General features: G+C 44.8%; 2 protein-coding genes across 2 annotated transcripts; both read right to left on the bottom strand.

Annotated features, from left to right (window-relative positions):
- Positions 1-4,044: 4,044 nt before the first annotated feature.
- On the bottom strand, positions 4,045-5,601 carry LOC121994138. Its single transcript, XM_042548283.1, has 3 exons — positions 4,965-5,601; positions 4,531-4,876; positions 4,045-4,228 (listed from the first exon to the last, which is right to left on the bottom strand). Exons 1-3 carry the CDS (start codon positions 5,550-5,552, stop codon positions 4,167-4,169), a joined length of 996 nt encoding a protein of 331 aa, XP_042404217.1. The 5' UTR covers positions 5,553-5,601; the 3' UTR covers positions 4,045-4,166.
- A 1,363-nt stretch (positions 5,602-6,964) lies between these two features.
- LOC121996745 (GATA transcription factor 5-like) lies at positions 6,965-8,935 on the bottom strand. The gene is made up of 3 exons (XM_042550820.1): positions 8,708-8,935; positions 8,237-8,605; positions 6,965-8,130 (listed from the first exon to the last, which is right to left on the bottom strand). Exons 2-3 carry the CDS (start codon positions 8,585-8,587, stop codon positions 7,366-7,368), a joined length of 1,116 nt encoding a protein of 371 aa, XP_042406754.1. The 5' UTR covers positions 8,588-8,605; positions 8,708-8,935; the 3' UTR covers positions 6,965-7,365.
- Between the last annotated feature and the right edge of the window lie 1,716 nt (positions 8,936-10,651).

The raw sequence follows: 10,651 nt of genomic DNA, 5'->3' as shown, positions 1-10,651 counted from the left end.
TGTGGCTTTGGCGTCGGCTTCCACTTTTTTGATAAATGCTGGCTCCCAGTTCTCACAGGATGTAGGCTTACCGTCTATACCAGTTGGTAGTTGCAGTCCTGTTTTGACGATCATCCAGGTGTCAAACTGGATCTTTAGATATATCTCCATTCGCCCCTTCCAATATCCGAAGTCTTCTCCAGAAAATAGTGGGGGACGAACGGTGCTATATCCTTCTTGTTGGGCCATTTAGATCTATAAAAACAGAAACAACAAGATCTATTCCAAGACTGAGTCTTGGATTAGTAGTGCGGGAGGAAGAAGAAAAAATAACAGGCTCAAGTGGTATTGACCAACTTTGAGCAGAAAATCGATTCGTGAAAAGAAATTAGAATATAGCTATGAGGCTAGATTCTAATTGACCAAAAAAAATGAAAATACCACGTGAAACTTGTTTTGAACAGTGGTTACACTGATTCAAAACGACCCCGCTCTGATACCAATTGTTGGATCGAGATCGCGCTAGAGGGGGGGTGAATAGCGCTCGTGGCTATTTTATTCGATTATCGGAATCGTAAGAATTATCGGAGTAATTAAGCAGCGGAATAAAACAAAACAAGCACACAGAGACAGGAGGATTTTTACTTCGTTCGGAGCCTTGATCGACTCCTACTCGAAGGCCCGCGATCCTTGATCGCTTCCGGTGGGCAACAACTATAAGCTTGATAAAAGGATTACAAGATGAAGTACGAGTAAATGGAAAAACTAGTTATACCGACTACAAGAGTAGAATTTTAAAGCTTCGGGTCGTCGGAGACTTGTAGCAGCACTTCCGGGCGTCTTTCGGAGCAACACGTTGAAGAGAGAAGACTTGGAATGCGTTGTTTTGAAGTGCTGGTCGAATCCCCCTTATAAAGGGTGTTCAAGGCGCCTTGAGGACTGTTCAAGGCGGCTCCACGCTGCCTGGTCTTCCGCGTGGATAAAACCTAACCTGGTCGAATTTCATCCATTCAAGGCGCCTTATATCCCTCTCAAGGCGCCTTCTGCTTTGCGGCCAGCTCAGCTTTTGCACCCGAGGCGCCTCCAAGCTCCATGGAGGCGCCTCGGACACTGTTCATCCGAGGGTTTAGGTTGCTCCTTTGCACCTGCAAGATACGTTAGTCCCAAACACTATCCTGCAACACAAAGTTAGCACAATACACATGATAAATGAAGTATAGACAGTCTCCGGACTGTCCGAGTCTGACTTCGGGTTTCCAACCGGAAACCCTAGGTCGACCCGACGCCTACTGTTCCCTCTACGGGGAACGCGTCCTCACCTACTCCACTCAGGAGATTTACCTGTTGCCAGTCGACTTTTGCTCAGCACTCGATGCTTCCGGACTTTCTGCTGGACATCCGCTTCCCCGGCTAGTCCAGTCTTTCACCTGGTTCGCGACACCAGGACTTTCCACCTAGGGTTACCACTCCCTAGGACTTTTGCCTGAAGCCATCGACCTGCCAAGACTTTCCGCATAGGGTTACTACCCCCTATGACCTAGGGTTACCACCCCCTAGGGTTTTACCCTTTGCCTAACCGCAGCTAGGACTTTCCTGAAATCCTCAAGTAGACTTGTTAGACTACAAAACATCTTAACTTTGAATTCTTTTGCCATTATCAAAACACGAGTTCGATCGTCGGATGCTTCCCGCACCAACACATTCGAGGGACAAGGTGCTACGGAAGAGTACGCTAACAAAGGAAACGCGAGGCATTTCCTAGGGACGAGAAGCCAGAGAAAAAGATTGCTCAAGGAGAAGACCAGAGTTGGATTCAGGTGAGCTCAACTCACATCACCCAATGAAGATCAACTAAGGAGTTGATCTGCTGTAAGGAAGGCACCTTCAATGGCTTGGAAGGCGCCTTCCATGAATAGTGTCGAAGGTGCCTTCTAGCATGTTGAAGGTGCTTTCGGATGATCGTTGGCTAAGATAAAGTTTTATCTTCGGCGATAAAACTTGTTTGATTGAAGGTGCCTTGAATCCAATTGAAGGCGCCTTCCAACTTTGGATAAAGTTTTCCAAGGGCTATAAAATGACCCCTGGAGCTAGAAAATAGACAATAATTTGAGTATTAACTTTTCTAGTCATTTCTGAGTTGTCAATGTGTGTAAAAGACTTATTCACCTTAAACAAAGGAGTTCTTTAATGAGCTTTTCAACATCTTAGATTAACAATCACCTGAGTTGTAACAAAGTAAAACTCTGGCCTTTTACCTACTCTTTTAAGTTGTTATTTTTTTATGTTAATTGTTTTTTCTTAATTTTAATTATACTAGTCTAATCAAGAAAGGGTTGAATTTGTTTTTAGGCAATTCACCCTCTCTTGTCGGTTGCATCGGGACCAACACTAGACTCTCATGTTGTTCGACTGAGGTATAATCGAGCATGCTCTCACACCTATTCTCAACTCTTACCACAACTACGAACTATTCGAATTGGCAAGACTCCTAGCATAAAAATTGAATGACAAAAATAGGACCGAGCGTCCAAGCTAATGATACTAAAAAATACAAGTGCCCAGTCAGTCGAGCTTATAGCCTCCTTCAACTAAATTTGAAGGGGAAGCTAGTGATACAACGACGAGTAAGGTGGGACCGCGAAGTTGGGTTCAATATCAAGAAAGTTGGTTGATGTAGCAGTCAAAGTCAAGACGGGGAGTCTAGTGTTCCCACCAAGTGCTCTGGCCTATCGAACCAAAAGGTTGATCGGACATGTTAGGTACATCGCTTAGATGGACCAAACTCTACATGTAAGTATAGTGATCAAGTGTAAAATGAACCCCCCGACATAAAGTCCAACTGAATATATTGTCCGAGCGGATTCTAAATCCCTAACATAAATTTGGTCGGCCTAAAGACCGATAGAAAATTAGGGGCGCAATTCCCAACTTCTCCAAACATAAGGCTCTCAATTTACATCTGCCTAGCCCCAGCGCCAGTCAAACTTACGAGGCTAAGCTCCCACTCATGGGCATGACCCTCAGCTCACATCCACCCGACCCCAAAAATGGTCAGATAACGAAGGCCTAGTTCCCCCCCACATGAGCATGACTCCTAGTCTATAGCTAGTCAACCCAGAGGAGGTCAAACTCATTCTAGGAGACAACATTATCAGAGAATCGTAACAACCTATCAAAAAATATACCATTACTCTGACATATGCATGCAATAGAGTTCCTCCGCCTATAGGAAGGCTGTCATACATACTCCACCATCTGACATATTCTTACATCAGACATTCTCTGCCGCCTCATTAATATGAAGGTTATGAGAGACAGTATAAAAGGGGGTCTTCTCCGTTGGTGAGATACGCACCTGAATAGGCACACATCCACACACTCACACATTTACATTGTTGTTCTACTGTTGATCATCTTCTTCATTTTTGCTCGGCTATTATTCTAACTTGAGCATCGACGAGCCTACACTAGGACCCTTTCCTTGATTCTCACTCAAACGCTTTCGTTGCCTCTATCTGTGGTATGCGCAGGTCCACAGCTCTTAGCATCATTTCTTCTAGTTCAGAGTTTTCTCCCAGTCAACATATAAGCTACCTCGATGGCCCCCAAGCCAGCACGACATATCTTCCGCTTTCAGACAAGATCAGGTGATTATGCTAGATATCTTTCATAATCTATCTCCAAGTTATATGAAAAAAAATAAATTACGGGATCAATTTATAGCTAACTATTAAGTGACAAGATGGTGGAAGAGATCCCATTCTGATTAATGATAGTTAAGAAGATAACATATAATTTAATTCCAAAATCAAGAATTCTATCTAATTCACCAATATTATTCAACATTTTCTTGTATAAAAATTCTGTATTTTGGTCAACAATTCCATGGGATGGAAATTTTAAGAATAGAGAAAATATTATTTATTCAAATTTACCCTTAAAAATTTAATTAATTTAAAAATAGTATGCAAAATAAGATGCTAAACTCTGAGATAACTTTTTTTTTAAAAAAAATAAATTTGATTATTCGATTGATTTTTTTTTTGTAATTAGGATTGGAAATTAAATTCGACGACTAAATTCAAGGCTCAATTGAAGGGCCATCGATTAAGATTACAAAGAACTCCTACAAAGCAAAAGTGAAGCCCCAAAGCAAATAAAAGTTTCCAACACTTCCTCAAAGGTTTTTAGCTACCTCTCTTTAACACAGCATCTACGCCCAACAGCATCAACATCCAAAGAAGAATCCCTAACAAAAAGGCTTTGTTAGAAGGAAAAATAATAATAATTTACGAGAATATAATGTGGAAAGAAGTCTACGTAATAATTGTACAAAAAAGAGGAAAATAATATTAGAAAGTGATTTATACACATTTTCTCTCATGAAATAAATGATTAATTATCAATCAAACAATAATACTTCGAACTTACATTTATAATTATATTTTTACGAGAATTGAACGGAATTAAAATAAGAAAAATCAATTACTTATCAAAATTGCAATTAAAAAAACTTTTTAAATATGTAATTTTAGAAATATGATTAATTACCACGAGAAGATGTGATGGTCCACGTGGGATGGTTCGTCGCCGTCGCCGTCGCCGTCGAAGTGGACCAGAAATTCTTGAGCTCGTCGGCGCTGAGGCCGTAGCAGTCTGTGCTGGTGTTGAGGCCGCTGTCGCAGACGCAGACGAAGTAGTCCTTGGGCGGCGCGTACCCACAGGCGCCGCCGCTCCCCTCGCAGGCCGAGCACGCCTCCGCCGTCACGACGTCCTCCGCCACAGAGGTCCCTGCCTCTCCGTACTGCAGCACTACGCCGTACTCCCACGTGCTAGCGTCCGTCTGCGACCACGGCCCCGTCGACTTTACCGACGCGTAGCTGCTGCACCCCAGCCTCTGCTTTTTATTTGATTAGAGTTTGTTTCTGATCAGAATCGATACGTAAAAGCAGGGGTAACTGGTTTGCCGATTTTAACATATCCACCTGGATGTCGAGATCGCCCTTGGGGCCGAGGCCGGCCGGCGAGTAGACGCAGCAAGTGTTAGTGGGCGCGTAGAGCGGGAGGCCGATAGCGGCTACGGCTGGGCAGGCCAGCAGGGAGCTGCAGAGTCGCGGCCCTGCGGCGGGGTCGCACAAGGGCGGACCGACCGCCAGCGGGGAAGCGCAGGCGAGGAGGACGAAGACGGAGGCGGCGGGCGCGATCTGGAAGGGGGCGGACCAGTCGAGTCCGAAGGCGGGGCTGCCGGCCGGGTGCATGGTGGCGCAGGTGGACATCAGGGGCGGCATGACGGTGACGGTGGAGGCGGAGTAAGAAATGGAGGTGATGGGATACTTGCCTACGTGGGTGTTGAGGGTGAGCTGTCGGTTGCTATCGGAATCACCGTCGCAGGTGACGGCCGGGAAGAAGTTGGGAGCGCCGCAGCCGAAGCCGGTGCCGAAGGGGTAGCGGACGTCGAGCGAGCCGCACTTTGTGGAGCATGCGGCTGAGGAGTCGGAGCGAGGGAGGAAGATGAGGTGCAGGAGGAGGAGGAGGAGGAAGAGGAAGAGGAGGAGAGGAGGGCGGCGGTTCATGTTGCCGTGGCGGTGGCAGTGGGAATTGGATTCGAGAGGAAGGAGAAGGAGACTTGAGTGGAATTCTTCAGGACCACTTCTGGATTCGGCCCAATTAATCAATCGGCCCATTTATATAATGGGCTTCAGGATTTCATTTATAAGGGAAATGAATAAGGGGAAATATAATTATAACTTAACGCTTTAAATGGTATTAAAATTTACTTTATTAAATTCTCATTGGATAAATTTATAGCAATTAATTATCGCAACCAACCAGACGAAAGAGAGGCCTCCAACAATTAAAGAACTATATCGACAATGAGGTGAAAGATTAAAATAAAAATAAAAAAATAAAATCCAATAATGTGCCAAACAGAACAGTGAGTTTGAGATGAAATTTCACGTGCTGTGCGAGTGAAAGCAGCATCCCCTGTGTCTTATCTCTAATTCTATCCTTGTATAAAAAAAAATGTGGTTCAATGAAGTAGGGTTTCATATGTAGAGAAGATGGTGCATGAGTGAGAGACCCCACTCTTGCTTGCCTTCCACACCATGGAACATGGCTTGCCCATTGCCATGCGCCTAAAGGTCAATAGATATTTATCAACCTTGCCACTCCAAATCAAGCTCAAAATGATGACTTATGGAAGGCATAGGCTAACCGATAGCGATTGGTGACAAATTCATGTTGAACAACGAGTTATACTAAACATTGTAGGATGAATGATCTCGCTAGGATTTAACAACTATCCTAAACCCTATGTCACTGTCTCCCTCTAGCTTGTCACCACTTAGTACAAACGGTCGACCTCATGCCGTTTACTTTTTTATTGATGGCACTGTTTACATTAGGAACGCTATGCCCCGATCTCTCTCAACTTTCAAGTTTTACTCTCCTCTCAATTGACACTTCAACATCTAGTACTCCAACAAATCCTTCGAAAACCACACAGGCACACACAATCTTAGCGCGATAAGGATGGATGAATCCTTCAAAATGTCTCTCTAGGATGATAATGAGAGTGAAGAACAGAAAGTGATTGGCAACTTTGCCTCCTTGTCTTCCTGACTGGCCACTCTAGTAAACGAAGGAAGAAGTATGAAACCATCCCGGCATCTACTCAATTCAGTAGAATAAGTTTCAGAGACAGAGACAGAGACAGAACTGGTAGATATCTCTGCGACCGTGCTTAGAGTTAGGTCAGGATTGGTCAGGAGTTGGGAGCAAATGAGGTGTTATCATCAAGAAATTTTCTAAATTTTCAAAGCAAAAAAATAAAATGAAAATACAACGAAGATTGGCTGATCCAGTTCGGCTACGTCCAAAACAAGAACAAGAGTTTGCACAAAGAAACAAAGCAGCAGCAGCATTAGCAGATGCAGCAGTAGATGTTTCAGGGCAAGAAATATATATAAAAGGACGAAAAAAATTAAAAAAAACAATTCAATTGAAAGCAAAATGCAGTCCATCACAAGATGCCTGATTGCCTGTTCCTAACTTGGTATGAGGTTGGAAAATATTACAAGCGATGAAGGCACAAAAACTCTTTCTGCTAAAATCTAACTCACTGCAGTTTGTTCTTCCTGAGGATCTTTCTCGCTGCTGTTTGTTTCAGTGAGAGCTCACACGAAAACAATGGAAAGTTTCCCTTAATTTTATGGCCTAAAAATGAAAAGAAGAAGTAGAGGCGAGCGACAGGAGACAGAGCACCTAAAAAGAGTCAGCTACCTAAAAAGAGGCGCGCAATCGAATCCACTACAGAGAGACCGCTGTCGAAATGGAGGTCAGACGTGCACGACGGCGAGTGGAATGGAGAGGGACCGACGGGCTTTAGAAAGAGGCAACTGGGGGCGCGGCGACGGTGAGGAGCTCGGCTTCCTTCTTACGGCGCATCTCGAGGACCTTGCGGTGGCTGTTGGAGTGCATCTGGTTGACGAAGGTGGGGCTGCAGGCGGGGCGGTACTCTGGGAGGAGGCGGCCGGACTTGAACCGGACGCCGCAGGCGTTGCAGAGGGTCTTGGCGCCGAGCGGGCCGGCGCGCCACTGGGGCGTTTTCTGGACGCCACAGTGGCTGCAGCGCCGCTCGCCGGAGGGGCCGGAGGAGGATGGCAGGGATTTGGGCTTCCGACCGCGCTTCTTCGGTTTGTGCTTCTTCGTTGGCAGCGGCAGGGACGGCGGCGGCAAGGGGTGGTCGTAAAGGAGGAAACTTTCCTCGGTGGCGCCGGCGGTGGGGCCATATATGAGGCACGGGGGAGAGGAGGACGTCGATGAGCACGAGGAGGCGGACGAGGATGAGTCGGCGAAGGGGAGCGGGCCGGACATGGACCAGGCGGCGATGACGCCACGGGAGCGATTGCTCCGCTTGGCCTTCACGGGAACCATGGCCTCGGTGGAGAAGGCACAGACGGTGGGTCCTAAAGAGGGACGGAAGCTTTCCCGCTGCGACACAAAGGCGCCGGCTTGGCGGTTCTCCTTCAGGACGTCTCCTTGAGGCAGACAAAGCGGTGGAACGCCGGAGCTCGGCAGCGGAATCTCCGAGATGGAGTCGTCCATGATCATGGACATCCATTCCAGTTCTTCAACAGCATCACGACCCTAAACACAGAAAACAAACCAAAATTACACCCCAAAATCCATCAAAAGCCACTGGTTCAAGCATAAAAATTGCAACTTTGCCTTCTTTTCTCCACAAGTAACTCACAGGGAGACACATGTCTGAAAGCGACGGCGCCGGCAACGGCGCCTGGAGCTCGACGGTGAGGCCAGAAGACGAGGAAGAAGGCGAGGAATCCGAGCCAGATTTCTTCGTTTCCCTCCCCATCCCTTCAGCTTCGGTTTTCAATTCCCTTCCTGCTTCCTCCACCTCCGCTTCTTCCGCCTCGTTGTCCGCGAACTCACCAAGGTTCAGCAGATCGTCAACGGAGAACCCCTCGCCGGAAAGGTTCCACCTTTCCACAACCCAACTCGTCTCCTCGGCCAACAACTGCTGCTGCTGCTGCTGCTGTCCTGTCTGCGAACTCTCCAGCCTCAAACTCCCCTTCAGCGCTTCCATGGAGTTTCCTTCCTCAACCTGCAAGCAACACAGCCACGCCATGAGAAAAACCAATAAGCCGAGAAAACGAAGAAAGTTTCCACCCAAACGTGCGATTCTAAACCCCATCTAGCCGCGTACCTGAGAACACTAAAACACAACCAAGATTGGAAGATGCTCGAACCGAAAAGGGAGAGCAAGAGGAGGCGTAGAAGAAGGGTTGCAGAGGAGAGAGGCAGGTGCAGAAGGGGAAGAAAAAGGAGAAGAGCGTTCGGATCATTGAATGGCTTTCTTAACAAATCCTCTGTCTCTTCCCCCCAAGAACCCCATTCATTCTTCCACCCTTTCCTCTGTTTTTTTCCCACCTTTAAATTAGTTCCTTCTCCCCATTTCTCAAAAACAATTTCTCATTTTCTAAAAAAATACGGTAAAATAAAGGAAGGATTAAATAGATTTACTATTTTATTATTTAATTTTTATTTTTTACCTTCTAAATTTCGAGTGACGATAAATCAGGTGCAACACCATATCCGGTGCGATGCACTCCCCATGGTCCATATCTTTTGAGTGACACACCGACGCATTGCCTTTTTCCCACTCAGGGAAATGAATTTGTTTTATTTTCATGTTTAACCAAATTTTACGTATTTTTAGGAAGAAACCCCCTTCTCTTTTTCATATTTGCACGCTGCAGATTCCTAACTCGAAATTACAATTATCTCCTTGCTCACGCGTGCTAATTACTGAATCTGGAGAAGAAGTGGTAAATAATTAAAAATGAAAAGGAACAAGGCCAGCTTTTGTATTATCATATCGTCTGCCACGTTGGTCTCTCTCTTTTGGACTCCGGTAATTAACTCAACTCGGTAGGGGTGGAATAGGAATTTGGGTGGGAAATTTTGATTTTCGAAATTTATTGTATTTTATTTTTCTTTCACGCGCTTTCGCAGCGACGAGTTTGGATTCCACGTGACCCGCGTGAATTGACGGTAATGCCCCTAAGTGAGTTGGCGCTTGCGGACGAGGATTCGTTCCGTAGATGACAAGCGAGGAGTGGTCCAGCGCACCTCGGTGCGGTCGCCGGACCGTGGCGCTTTTGGGGAGGACAGAAACGTCATTTGAAACATTCGGAAGGGTAAATATGGCAGACAGCACAAGTGGTTAGGAGTCAAACCAAAACGAAAGAAATTTTTTGATTTTCCCCCTAAATTTTAATTTTTCTCGGCAAAACTCTCACATCGGCAAGATAAGTTCAAATAAAAATGGAAACAAGATAATTAAAAAAAATATGACTCTAATTTTGATTTGGTCATGTCGTTTCAAACTGTAAATTAAAAATAAATATAAATTAATTGAAAATAATCAATGATTAATTTTGAGGAAGGCAGCGGCAGTCAGGCACTCACATGCGGTGCGCACTTGGGGTGGGCAACGTAAGAGATTCGTCTAAATTAATTTGTTTTAATTTAATCTATAATTTTGGAAGAAAAAAAAAATCCTAAAATATAATAATGAAATGACAGATATTTCACTCGCACCAGCTTCATTCTTTTTTGGGGTTGTCTAGGTGAAAAGACAAAAATTTGAAAGAATGAGGACTAGTTTACTGATTTCGAAAGCCTGAGGATTATTTCAGAAGAAAAAAATTCAAGAAAAGGCCTGACTCGGGACGAGTCGGCCTCTGATTGGCTGGTGGACATCGGGCCCGAAGAAAAGTCCGAGGTCAAAGGGTTCGAAATTTGAAAGATGGGAGCGGCGTGGGGTCCAACTCCTCGCCTTGGATTCTTATCTGTTATCCTCAATTCCTAATTCTTATAAAAACTACTCTACATAAAGTACCACCGCCAAAATATAAAGGAAAATTGTAAAATTACATGAAACGTCAATTTATTTGGATTTCATCCAACAATTGACATAAAATTTAATTTCGCCGCTCGTACTTTTTTTTATAAATACTTTTATAATTTTACACTTATCTTTAGTAACGTAACCAGAACCGTATCAACGGGGCCTACAATAATAAAAAGAAAATAATCTTTTATTATGATAAATAACTGTAAAATTTAATTTAAAATAATAAATACA

The sequence above is a fragment of the Zingiber officinale genome, chromosome 6A (genome assembly GCF_018446385.1).
Source record: "Zingiber officinale cultivar Zhangliang chromosome 6A, Zo_v1.1, whole genome shotgun sequence".
NCBI classification, from domain to species: Eukaryota; Viridiplantae; Streptophyta; class Magnoliopsida; order Zingiberales; family Zingiberaceae; genus Zingiber; species Zingiber officinale.
Note: the sequence above shows the minus strand (reverse complement) of the source record. Positions and strands in the feature narration are given on the sequence as shown.